At 40.3% G+C, this 13,702-nt stretch overlaps 1 protein-coding gene across 4 annotated transcripts in view; it reads left to right on the top strand.

The window, feature by feature from the left end:
* The window catches only part of LOC140479657 (discoidin domain-containing receptor 2-like), a 152,240-nt gene that overhangs the window by 116,521 nt on the left and 22,017 nt on the right, over positions 1 to 13,702 (top strand). For all 4 annotated transcript variants that reach the window (XM_072573595.1, XM_072573597.1, XM_072573596.1 and 1 more), the window contains 3 exons: positions 2,806 to 2,911; positions 5,851 to 6,037; positions 10,704 to 10,947. In XM_072573595.1, the coding sequence (XP_072429696.1) occupies positions 2,806 to 2,911; positions 5,851 to 6,037; positions 10,704 to 10,947 (537 nt within the window). The remainder of the gene's footprint in view (positions 1 to 2,805; positions 2,912 to 5,850; positions 6,038 to 10,703; positions 10,948 to 13,702) is intronic.

Genomic DNA, 13,702 nt, shown 5'->3' with positions numbered 1-13,702 from the left:
GGTGCCTTTTAAATATTGTAATTGCACCAGCCTCCACCACTTTCTCTAGCAGGTCATTCCATACACACACCACCCTCTCAGTGAAAACGTTGCCCCTTCGATCCCTTTTAAGTCTTTCCCCTCTCATCTTAAACCCATGCCCTCAAGTTTTAGACTCCCTACCTCAGGAAACAGGGAGTCTGTTTACCCTATCTATACCCCTCAAATTTTATAAACCACTATAAGGTCACTAACGTGGTGCCACTGTTTAAGAAGGGTGGTAAGGTCAAGCCAGGGAACTATAGCCCAGTGAGCCTGATGTCTGTCGTGGGCATGTTGTTGGAGGGAATCCTGAGGGACAGGATGTACATGCATTTAGAAAGGCAAGGACTGATTAGAGATAGTCAACACGGCTTTGTGCATGGGAAATCATGTCTCACAAACTTGATTGAGTTATTTAAAGAAGTAACAAAGAGGATTGATGAGGGCAGAGCGGCAGATGTGATCTATATGGAGTTCAGTAAGGCGTTCAACAAGGTTCCCCATGGAAGACCGGTTAGAAGGGTTAGATCTCATGGAATACAGGGGGAACTAGCCACTTGGATACAGAATATTGGCTCAAAGGTAGAAGACAGAGGGTGGTGGTGGAGGGTTGTTTTTCAGACTGGAGGCCTGTGACCAGTGGAGTGCCACAAGGATCGATGCTGGGCCCTCTACTTTTTGTCATTTACATAAATGATTTGGATGTGAGCATAAGAGGTACAGTTAGTAAGTTGCAGATGACACCAAAATTGGAGGTGTAGTGGACAGCGAAGATGGTTACCTCAGATTACAACAGGATCTGGACCTGATGGGCCAATGGGCTGAGAAGTGGCAGATGGAGTTTAATTTAGATAAATGCGAGGTGCTGCATTTGGGAAAGCAAATCTTAGCAGGACTTATACACTTCATGGTAAGGTCCTAGGGGGGTTGCTGAACAAGGAGACCTTGGAGTACAGGTTCATAGCTCCTTGAAAGTGGAGTCACAGGTAGATAGGATAGTGAAGAAAGCATTTGGTTTGCTTTATATTATTGGTCAGAGTATTGAGTACAGGAGTTGGGAGGTCATGTTGCGGCTGTACAGGACATTGGTTAGGCCACTGTTGCATGCAATTCTGGTCTCCTTCCTATCGGAAAGACGTTGTGAAACTTGAAGGGGTTCAGAAAAGATTTACAAGGATGTTGCCAGGGTTGGAGGATTCGAGCTATAGGGAGAGGCTGAACAAGCTGGGACTGTTCTCCCTGGAGCGTCAGAGGCTGAGGGGTGACCTTATAGAGGTTTAGAAAATTATGAGGGGCATGGATAGGATAAATAGACAAAGTCTTTTCCCTGGGGTCAGGGAGTCCCGAACTAGAGGGCATAGGTTGAGGGTGAGAGGGGAAAGGTATAAAAGGGACCTAAGGGGCAACCTTTTCACGCAGAGGGAGTTACGTGTATGGAATGAGCTGCCAGAGGAAGTGGAGGAGGCAGGTACAATTGCAACATTTAAGAGACATTTGGATGGGTATATGATTAGGAAGGGTTTGGAGGGATATGGGCTGGGTGCTGGCAGGTGGGACGAGATGGGGTTGGGATATCTGGTTGGCATGGATAGGTTGGACCAAAGGGTCTGTTTCCATGCTGTAAATCTCTATGACTCAATGATCCCTCAGCCTCCAATGCTCTTGGGAAAATACCCCCAGCCTATTCAGCCTCTCCCTATGGCTCAAACCCTCCAACCCTGGCAACATCCTCACGAGTCGTTTCTGAACCTTTTCAAGTTTCACAAGTAAGCAAGCAAGAGAGAAAGGACAGGACTTGTGGTCACATTAGGTAAAATAAGGTTCAAGGAGACTCATAAGGAGCATGAACAAAGGCACAAACTCATTGTGCCTATTGGCTTTGTTCTAAAATAAATTTGATATTATTCTATGAACTGCTCTCATTACTATTATAGAAACATGATAACCAATTAGCAAAAAGGTGAGCTCCCACATGCAGTCAGTTGAATGTTGATGGTGGTTGAGGAAAGAGGGTTTTCAGTGGATTGGAAGTGGATGTGAATAAAATTTCTCCTATTAATAATTGTGTGGTAAAGTTAACACAAATACAATACTATTTTTAACGTTACTTTATACTAAAGGAATTCTATTGGCATTGCCTCTTTAAGCTAACGATACAATTGAATAGGGTGTGTTTTAACTCCTGACCCTGGCTGAATGCCTGTACAAACACACCAGGATGTACATCTGTAATGTCCAGTCTGCTTAATACTGGAATCTCATTGTATTACCAGCCCCTTACCAAATGGGGTTGCTTGCTGCAATTGAACCTGTGCAACATTGGGAGGCCTAGCAGTTTCCTCTTGGTAGGAAGGTTTATGAACACAGATTTGGAGGAAGCATCGGCATTAATTGTCCAAACTATTTATTATGGTGTCCAGGGGTCACCGTCTGCTCTTCCTGGCCCTTCAAAGACCATTTTGGTTTCTACTTACTAAAGGAGGGCCTGTTCTTCTGGCCTAACTGCTTCTAGTCAGCAGCATTTCTATAGCAGATAGCCCCACTCACTTAGCCATGCAAATAGTTTTGGGATCTTACTGATGTAATAAACAACTATTCCTGAGATTTAAGGAGGCCTTGCATTGGAATTAAATTTGTAAGCAGGCCACTTTGATTTTAATTATCATACTGTTCAGTTTACTATGAGTGACAGGAGCAAAAATGCAAACCAAATTGTGCAGCATAGTTAAAGGCTAGTGAACATTTATTGTATCTTTGTTTTCCTCTGGTTATGTCTTTGTACAGATGGTCTAGTGAGTTACAGTAGTCCAGTTGGTCACCAAATTTTCTCACCCAGGAGCCCCACAGTTTATTTGAATGACTCAGTCTATGATGGTGCAATCAGTTCAAGGTAAGATGGACCTACATTTTAACAAGTTTCCCCTAGCTCTACTCTCCAAGTATGTTGCTTTTTAACAGGATTTTCAGCGATGATTATCAGGATTGGTCTCACTGAAGTTGGGGTTATGTACAATACCATGAGTTGGAAGAGTTTGTGGAGGCACTAAGGACAGAACTCATGCTTAAAATATATCTGTCTTAAAGAAATTTGCTTGTTAGCCAGTTTTATTTTTCTCAAATTCCCAGCAAAATTTCAGATCCATATTAAATCAAGTACTCAGTATCCCAAACAATGGTACATTCTGATCTGGAGGTGGTGCTCACCACAATCCATAGTCGAAATCACTTGAGAATTTTGATCCTATTTTGAAACAGTTCTATTTGCCTGACAACAGGATGTGGTGTAGAATAAAGAAACTGTTTCTGAGGATTGGAACCTCACCAAAAAACTTTTCACAAGAAACACAAATGTCATAAAATAATTTAGTTGTCTGTATTTCGTGGCTATTGTTGAATATTCTGTCCTAGTTCTTCAGTCAGTCGTTCTATTTTACAGAATTATCTTGATAACTCCTCCCCACCTCTGTAATCTATTCTTACCCTACTAACTCTTGAAAACTGTGAGTTACAGATTGACTTTTTATTCATCTCCATGTTACCACAACACAGAGGAGCAGAATCAGGCCATTTGGCCCATCGAGTCTGCTCTACCATTCAAACATGGCCCATATGTTTCTCAACCCTGTTCTCCTGCCTTCAACCTATAACCTTTGATCCCCTCTCTAATCAAGAATCTATTTATCTCTGTCTTAAATATACACAATGACGAGGCCTCTACAGCACTCTGCTGCAATGAATTCCACTGGCTGATGAAATTCCTCCATCTCAGTTTTAAAGGGTCATCCACTCACTCAGAGGCTGTGCCCTTGGCTCTTAGTCTCTCCTTCCAGCGAAAACATCTTCTCCACCTCCACTCTATCCAGGCCTCTCAGTATTCTATAAATTTCAATCAGATTTGTATTTGCAGAATTGCATTTTATTTTGCTCAAAAACTGCATAAATCCATGTAAGATTCTGTAAGTCGCACTTTAGAAATAGAACGAGTCTGATGCAACATTGGGACACAGACAAACTCTAACCTCACACCTTTAATGCATGGTCTGAGCTGAGATGGCACCTATTGTTAGAAAAGCTGAAGCTATTTTGAGAATGTAACTTAAAAGAAGGAGTTCTGGGATTTACATATTAAAGAACCGAAACTAGCATATCCCATTCTAGAAGATGAAAGTTTTAATATATCATTATAGCTCCATGACACATAACTGTTTTGCTATAAATTCTGTGTCTTATGGTCTGTGCCACCTGATGAAGAGGTAGCACCTCAAAAGCTAGTTGGACTATAGCCTGGTGGACTATAATTTGGTGTTGTGTGATTTTTAACTTTTTCTACCCCAATCCAACACAGGCGTCTCCAAATCATTCAACCAGATCGTTATTGTAGAATGTGAATAGTTGCGGTCCCACATGGATCCTTGCAGAACTCCATTAGCCACTGGCTGCCATCCTGAAAAAGACAACTTGATCCCTATTCTCTGCCTTTTGCCAGGCAGCCAATCCTTTATCCATACTAGTACTTTGCCCCTAACACCATGGGCTATTATCTTATTTAGCAGCTTCCTGACCAGCACCTTGTCAAAGGCCGCCTTGGAATCCAAAAAGATCATGTCCACTGGCTCTTCTTTGTCTAGTTTACTCATTACATCCTCCAAGAATTCTAACAGATTTGTCAGGAATGACCTTCCCTTGACAAAGTCGTGCTGACTATTGATCATTGTCTCTTAAAGGTATTAGAAAATTGGATGTAAATTTGTCTACGAATTAAATTCATGAAGCAAAGAATGGTTATAGCACAGAATCAGGTCATTTGATCCATCACATCTGTGCCAGCCCTTTGCAAAAGCAATTTAGTTCGCTTCACACACTTGCCCTTTCCCCTGGGCCCTGCAATGATCTTCCCTTGTCCAATTCCCTTCTGAAAGCCAGAATTGTATATGTTTCTATCACTCTGTCAGGCAGTGCATTCCTGGCCCTAAATGTCATCTAAAATGTTTTCTCTCATTCCTTCCTTTCATTTGTTTGCTAATGCCCTCAGAACTTTTCATTATTTAAGAAAGTTTAGGACCCATTCTTTAATCCCTAAAATTGAATTCAGTCATATTGGCATTAGTACTATTGTTTTACCATCAGTGCTGCACACAGAGTAACAACAACTCTGTATAATACAACAATGATATGAGACCATCTACACAAAGGCTAATTATGATAGGGATATTATGATGCATTCAAGCAGCAGCGAATCTAACTCTTATTAGTGGCAAGTTACAACGCTGCCATGCTGTGGCAACACAGCCAGTTTCTTGAAATATTTAGCACAGTGCTAACTTAAAAAGTATTAAACACTGGAGTACTTTATTGCAGTTCTTCCTTCAAGGTTTTTTTGAAACAGCAATTGCCCGAATAAAGAATTGCAAATAGACCACAAATACCATTAACCCTTACTGCTTCGGTTTCTTTTTGAGGAAAGTTTATAATGAGATATTATTTAGAAAAATAATTTTGTGGATGATTATGGCATAAACGTGGAAAATACAGGAAATACTCAGCACATCAGGCAATATCTGTAAAGTGATCAACAGAGCTTCTATTTCAGGTCAAGAGCTTTTTATTTGATCAACACAACTGTTGCGTTTGTAACTGTTCTGAATACTTATTTTCTTAATCATCTGCCTCTTGGTAACATAAACAAATGCCACTGATAGATGCAACTAAGTTTGGTATCTTCGCATTGAATCCCATAAATGACATAATGATTCTTACAGGCTTTTAACCCCAGGTGTATTCTATTCTTCTGTTTCTGAATAAGCCTCATCATTGCCTCTTTGTTCCTAGGATGATTTCAGAAGGACTTGGTCAGATGACAGATGGTGTCTGGGGTTTGGATGATTTCACACAGAGTCATGTGTACAATGTGTGGCCAGGGTATGACTACGTGGGATGGAGGAATGATAGCTTTGAAAACGGCTACGTACAAATCCTCTTTGAGTTTGATCGGATCCGAAATTTCACAGCAATGAAGGTACAAGCTGCTCTCTTATTTCTTTGTAAATGTCATTCTTTCAACAAATGTTCAATGATTAGAAGCATTCATGAGATTTTTTGGACCAACAATAACTTTCTTTAGAGTGTTAACATAATGCATTACCGGAGGTTATAAAACAAAATTTAATATTGAGCCAAGTAAGGAGATATTAGATCAGATGTGCAAAGGCTTTGGTAAAGAGGTAAGTCTAATTAAAGGAGGGAGAGTAAGGTAGAGAGCTCAAGAGGTTCAGGAATTCCAAAATTTCAAGCCTAAGCATCAAAAGGCAGAGTAACTTATGGCAAAACATTGATATATAATTGGTACACAAGTGGCCAAACCTGGAGAAATTCAGAGATTTTGTAGAGTTGTAGGGTTGAAGAAGGTTATAGATTAGGCGAGTGTGAGACCATGGTGGGATTTGAAAACAAGGATGATTTTATTTTAAGTCGAGCTGTTGCCAGTCTGGGAGACCAAGAATCCGGAGGAAAGGATTGCCTTTGTCATAGCCCACCATCTTTAAAGATCAAGGACTCCACACTTCCTGCTGACTTCCAATGGACCTCAGCTGTAATGCTATCAGTGGCCTGACAGACCTCACCTGAAAATGGCATGGACCTCCTGCTCAGCTTTATAAGAATTGACCTCCACCTTCCCTTTACAAGTAGCAATACTGTTGAGGGCAGATATCAAAGCCAATCATGGATCCTTTCACTGCTTGCATGAACCCAACAGATCCTAATAGGAAGAGATGGAAAAGAAAACAGTAGTAAATGAAAATAATTAAAACTACCAGTGTTCTTCTCCCCTGTCTCCGTGCTAACTCAGTGAATTTATCCAGTGAACTTAAATACGTACCAAGCTCCATTCCCAGTCTGTGCTCATTCACCTTATTTTATCAATGGGGCAGAAGGTTCTCTCCCTACGCCTTGCTCTGACAGGAAAGACCAGCTTGGATCCCTGTTCCTTATGGCTATTCAGTATTCACTATCCTGCAGGTATTAACTAATGAGGACCTCAGGAACATACATCACTTTAGTTGAATAGTATCTTTGTAGGCAGCCATCTTTGATAAGATACAGCACAGCAAGTAGTCCCTCTGCAAGTTGTTAGTTGTGGCTCACTTCTCAAGTCAAAAGGTTCCAGGTTCCCATCCCATTCAAGAGATTTGAGCACAAAATCTGCCCTACTGTGGAACACAGTCTTTCAGATGAGGTACTATTTTGAGATGATCGTTTGGTGGGACTGGGGAGAGGGAAGGATCTGAAATGATTTTATGGAACTGTTGAAAAAGGGACAGGACAGATATCTGGGAAAGCACCTATTCCCTTAGCCAACATTGAAAATAGCTTCATCTTGTCATTCATTTGATTCCTGTTTGTGGGAACTCGCTGTGCACAGTCGTGAGTGTGGTGCTGGAAATACATTGCAGGTCAGGCAGCATCTGGAGAGCAGGAGAATCGATGTTTCGGGCATAAGCCCTTCACACTGATTTCCACAAATTGTTACACTACAACAGTGATTGCACTTTTAAAAAGTACATTATTGCCTGCAAAATATTTTAGGGCATTCTAGGTTGTAAAAGGTGCTGTATAAACATTCCTTTCTTGTGCAATTGTAACTCTCATATGGTGTCCTGCTTTCAGAAGAGGGAAGGATCGACAGAATTGACAAGTAAAATTATTTTAAAATAAATTCCACCATCCCTAGTAGTTATTTTAAACAATACACAGATGGCAAAACTTCTTGCTTCTAAATGTATTTCATCCCCTTTTTTTTCTCCTTTTCCTTTAAGTATGTTTTAACATTTATTGAGAAAGTTATAAATTATTGTTTTGCACTTCTGTAGCACCTAGAATTTGTAAATCCAGTGCCCATGTAATTATAGTTCTCTATGGGACCTCATTGTGTCAATGTTGAAATGTCTCCATCGCCTCTCCTCTTCATTTCTCTGTGCTTTCCTCCTTCCTTATAGCCCTGAGATCTTTGCACTCTATTGATTCTGGTCTCTGGTCCCTTGAGCATCCCCAGTTTTAATCATTCCGGCATTGGTGGGCAAGCCTTCAGACCTCTGGGCCCTCACCTCCAGATGACTCCCCCTACACCTCTCTACATTGCTTTCTTGCTTTATGACATTCCTTAAATCCTACCTCTTAGGCCAAGCTTTGGATCATCTGGCCTTTTTTCAAAAATTCGTTCACTGGATATGGGTGTTGTTGGTTAGGCCAGTATTTATTGCCCATCCTTCATTGCCCATAGAGAGGTTAAGAGTCAACCAGATTGCAGTGGGTCTGGAGTCAGACCTAGGGCAGGCCAGGTAAGGATGGCAGTTTCTCTCCCTAAAGGATATTAGTGAACCAGATGGATTTTTCCCAGCAATCAGGAATGGATTTATGGTGATCATTGGACTCTTAATTCCAGATGTTTATTGAATTCAAATTCCACCATCTACCATGGCAGGATTTGAACCCAGGTTCCCGGGATTTTACCTGGGGCTACTTGATTACTAGTCCAGCAACAATAACACGAGGCAATCACCTTTCCAATATCTCCTTCAATGGTACCTTGTCAGATTTTGTTTGGTAGCACTTTGGAGGGTGTTAAAGGCACTATACAAATACAATCTGTTCTTGTTGTTGCATCACCATATTTTCTATCCATGGCATATAAACATAAACATGGAATGGTTCATTTGTTCAGCTGATTCTCATTTGAATGTACTTTAGAAACTGTACAAAATTGTGAAAGAGTGAATTCTTCAATTAAATGGCGGATTGGCCCAGCATCATCTCATTAGTACTCAGTGTCACTAAGCCCCAGTCCACACAAATTGAAACATTTGAGAAATGATGTAAAGATAGTATCATCATTGCCAGCATTAACTGCTTAATAGCCTATCAATACAAACAGGTTAGCATTTTGTTGTCATTTGCCGAGTTTCTGCATCACGGACTTTGTTAGAATTAGCCAGGTTTAAGTGAATGAAAGACGTCGCTTCCTGTAATAATTAAGCTCTTCATAGCTCAAGAAAATAGACTCAGCTCATAACTACATGTAAACCAAACAGACTGAAGTGTTGACATCAACTAAAATTTATAAGTTGTAATAACAGAGAAAGTTTAGCATGTTAGTTTCAAAATTGCCATAAGCAGATTGATACCAATGTATTTGAGCTTTTCCCCATGACCAGAGGTGTTAGTTTTTATTAAACCCACACTGACTGGGCAGAAGAATGGGGAAATCAGGAGGAGAACTGAGCTTTAAGTTCTTCTTCTCAAGTCGTGAGAATTTGAGTAGCTCATGTTCTCCAAGTCATCAGACTCCAAAGTAAAAAGGGATTTTAAAAAATTTGTAGTTTGATACCTGAGAGATTATTGTAATAAATGTTGCAGTAATAAGTTAAGTTGACACACACCAGCCCAAAGATGAATCATTAGAACCAAAACCTAGAAAGGATTTAATATCGTATTGTATCAATACTGAATTAGTGCATTTAACCATTAATTCAGCATTAAGGAGCCCCAGGAAAATAAGAATCAATGAGAATCAAGAAAATTCTCTGCTAGTTGGAGGCATACCTGGCACAAAGGAAGATGGTTGTAGTTGTTGGAGTTCAATCATGTCAGCCTTGAGACATGACTGTGGAGGTTGTTCAGGGTAGTGTCGTAGGCTCAATCACCTTAAATTGCTTCATCAATGACCTACTCTCCATTATAAGGTCATAAGTGGAATATTCACTGATAATTGCACAATGGTCAGCACCATTCACCATGCATCAGACACCGAAGCAGTCATGTCCATATGCCACAGTACCAAGCCAATTTTCATGCTTGTGCTGACAAGTGGCAAGTAACATTCACGCCACACAAAATGCCAGGCAATGACCATTTCCAACAAGAGAGAATCTAACCATCACCCATTGGCATTCAATGGCATTGTGGCTACAGAGTGTATCATCCACGGTATGCACTGTAAACTCATCAAGGCACCTTCAACAGCACTTTTCTCTTATGGGAGAATCTAAAACCACGGCGCGGAATTTCAGAATAAGGGGTCTCCCACTTAACAGATGTGATGAGGATTTTCTTCTCTGAGGGTTTTTAATATTTGGAATCTCCTACCATGGAAAACAGTGGGATTTTGGCATTTGAATATATTCAGGGCTAAATTAGAGTCATACAATCATAGAGTTATATAGCATGGAAACAGGCACTACACCCAACCCAACAGACTTTTGTTTGACAAGCAAGTAAACGGTTATGAAGACAGGGAAAGAAGTGGATATAAGGCCACAAACTGATCAGCCTTGATTTTATTGAATGGCAGAACAGGTTCAATGTGCTGAATAACATACTTTAGCTACCATTTCTTATGTTCTGTTATTCCCTAATTATAATGTTATGATTAGGAAAAGCAATGTGCAACTGAGTGATTTGTGTCTGTGCAATTCAATTGTATTTGAAGATGACTAAGGCAGCTCATGTTGCTTCATGAATAAATGGCAATGGTTGAAGTTTATCTTACATCTTATAATTGAGAATATGATTTGCTTTATATAGCACGTAAACTAGTTTGGCAGGTTGGTAGTCTGTTAAATGTAATGTACAATACTCGCATGTTTCATGGTGTACAATTCTAACATGTAAACCTTTCATCACCATAGGTCCATTGCAATAACATGTTCACAAAGGCGGTGAAGATATTCAGAGAAGTGCAATGTTTTTTCGGCTCAGAACCAGGAAAATGGGAGCCAAATCCAGTTACATCTGTTCTGGTTCTAGATGATGTCAATCCGAGTGCTCGCTTTGTCACTGTTCCACTACAACACCGTATGGCAAACGCCATCAAGTGCCAATTCTACTTTGCCGATATATGGATGATGTTCAGTGAAATTTCCTTCCAATCAGGTACTTGCAAACTATATCAATGTTTGAAATGTCCTCATGCTCCATTCACAAAATACCCTTCTCATATTTCTTCCCCATTGAGTGCTATTTGTCTTTATACATTGCACATCCAGAAATTTAGTGATCCCAATTGGTCTTGTGACATGTCTGCCATCATTCATCATAACCTGATGATAAAATAACTTTTGACTTAGGCAGATGGACTTAGAGCTTGGATTAATAAAGATAACTATGATGTATTATTACAGAGACTTGGCTGAGAGAAGGATAAGCCTGACAGTTTAATGTTCCAGGATCTAGATGCTTCAGGTGAGGTAGAGAGGGATGTAAAAGAGTTGGGGAGTTGCATTACTGATAACGGAGAATATCATAATTTACTGAGGGAAGTCACCTTGGAGGGCTCACCCAATATAGGTAGAGCTCAGGAATAGGAAAAGTGCAATTACTTTCATGGGATTGGACTATAGGCCTTTCAACAGTCAGCGGCTGATAGAGGAACAGATTTGTGGACAGATTATGGAAAAATGTAAAAACAACAGAGTGGCTAAGGTGGGTGATTTTAACTTTCCCTATAATGACTGGGACTCCATTAGGCCAAGGGCCTGGATGGGGGAGATATTTATTTGGTGTATCCAGGATTTTTTAAAATGTAAATAACCTAACTAGAGAACAACCTCTCAAGATGTTGAGAGGCATAGAGTGTATAGCCAGAGATTTTTTCCCATGGTGGAAATGTCTATCACGAGGGGACATAATTTTAAGGAAATTGGAGGAAGGTTTAGGGGAGATGCCAGAGGTTGGTTCTTTACACAGAGTGGTGGGTGCATGGAATGCACTGCCAGCAGTAGAAGTCGAGTCAGATACAGTAGAGACATTTAAGCAGCTCCTGGATAGGCACATGGAAGCTGGTACAATGAAGGGTATGTAGGTTAGTCTGATCTTAGAGTAGGATAAAAGGCCAGCACAACATCAAGGACTGAAGGATCTTGTGCTGTCCTGTTCTATGTTCTATCTTCTATGTTCCTACTAGACCTGGTATTGGGAAATGAGCCAACCCAGGTGTTCAAAGTTTCAGTGGGGGAGCATTTGGGAAATTCAGTGACCATAGTTTTTAAGCTACAAATGGATAAGGCTAAGGGTAGTCCTCAGGTGAAAGTGCTAAACTGGGGAAAGCTAATTATCACAATATTAGGCAGGAACTGGGAAATGTTTATTGGGGCAGCTGTTTGAGGATAAATCCACATCTAGCATGTGGGACTCTTTTAAAGTCCAGTTGAATAGGGTTCAGAACCAGCATGTTCCTGTGAAAATGTCAATTACTGAGGGACATAGGTTTAAGGTAAAAGGAGATACATTTAAACGGAATGTAAGAGGCAAGTTTTTTACAGAGAGGTAGTGTAATTAGCTGGAATGCACTGCTAGAGGAGGTGATCAGGGCAGATACAATAGCAACATTTAAGAGGCATCTTCACAGAAATGTGAATAGACAAGGAATAGAGGGATATGGATCGCATAGAGGCAAAGCTTTATTAGTTTAGAAAGGCATCAGGTGTTGGCGCAGTCTTGAAGGGGCTGTTCCTGTCCTTTATTCCTTTTAGCTCCCATTTCAGTTGGGGTGTTTCGTGCTGTACTTTCAGAGCTTTAATACAGAAGTAAGGAAATTTGTGTTTCAATGGCACTTGCCTTTAGTTTAAGAAACTAGCCACCTACTATGGACTCAACAGTTGACTTCTTGAGAGACCAAACATCCATTTTCACTGTTCCCATCGCAGCTTCTTCATTTCATTCATGTGCATCTCTCTGCAGCTTAGTTTGCAGGAAACAAACTTCCTTCTGCATTTCTTGAAACCTGACAATCATTTGATCAGATCACTAGTTGGTAAAGGAGAGCGAGTAGTTAAATACTGTTTTTTTTTACTGTAAGTCTGACATTGCATCTGTAGAGAGAATTAAACTTCAATAGCTCAAAGTGGCTTAAAGAGGTAACAGATTTTGCAGAGGAATTTTTGTGGGCAGCTTTGCATTTAGTTCCTTGTCTGAAAACATACTATTGTACAAGGTTAGTGCTCACTAAGCATAAAATGGTCACACAACTCAAAATATTAACTCTGTTTTCTCCCCACAGATGCTACTAACTCACTGAGTTTCTCCAGCAATTTTTGTTTTTGTTGGAATCTGACCCCATGGCATCATATGAATCTCCTATTAGGAATTTCAAGATCATATCACTTTAAAGGAGAAATTACGCATGGATTCCTGATGCCCCACTACCACCCTCCCAACCCATTATTTGCACACAATTTAAATGGTGTGTGAATGAGAAAATAAAGGTTCTGAGTTTGTCTTTGCTGTCGGCTAAGGTTTGAGACCTGTTTTTTAAATTTTCTGACAAATCACAGATTAGAGCAGAATACATGGAAGACATTCAGCCCCTCACCTCCTCTCTGCCTCTTTCAAAGGTATCCTATGCCCGGTCCAATTAAATCAGTAGGTTACCATATTGCACCTCCTCAAAACCGCCAATGCAACTACTCCACCACTAACTGAGACGTTGGTCAATAATTTGTTTGACTGAACTGTACATATAAGCATTTCTCTCTACATTAAACTGATACCTAACCAAGAAAGTGTTTCATCAACATCATCCAATCTTGCATTGTCCTCATAATTCCAACTGTTGACTGTAGCAGATATTATTTCATGATCATTTCTAAAGCTAATGCAATTTGTTTTGGTCAACTCATTGGCTCAAAGA

The sequence above is a fragment of the Chiloscyllium punctatum genome, chromosome 7, assembly GCF_047496795.1.
Source record: "Chiloscyllium punctatum isolate Juve2018m chromosome 7, sChiPun1.3, whole genome shotgun sequence".
In the NCBI taxonomy this organism is placed as follows: Eukaryota; Metazoa; Chordata; class Chondrichthyes; order Orectolobiformes; family Hemiscylliidae; genus Chiloscyllium; species Chiloscyllium punctatum.
The sequence above is the reverse complement of the archived record's forward strand: the minus strand, read 5'-3'. Positions and strand labels throughout refer to the sequence as shown.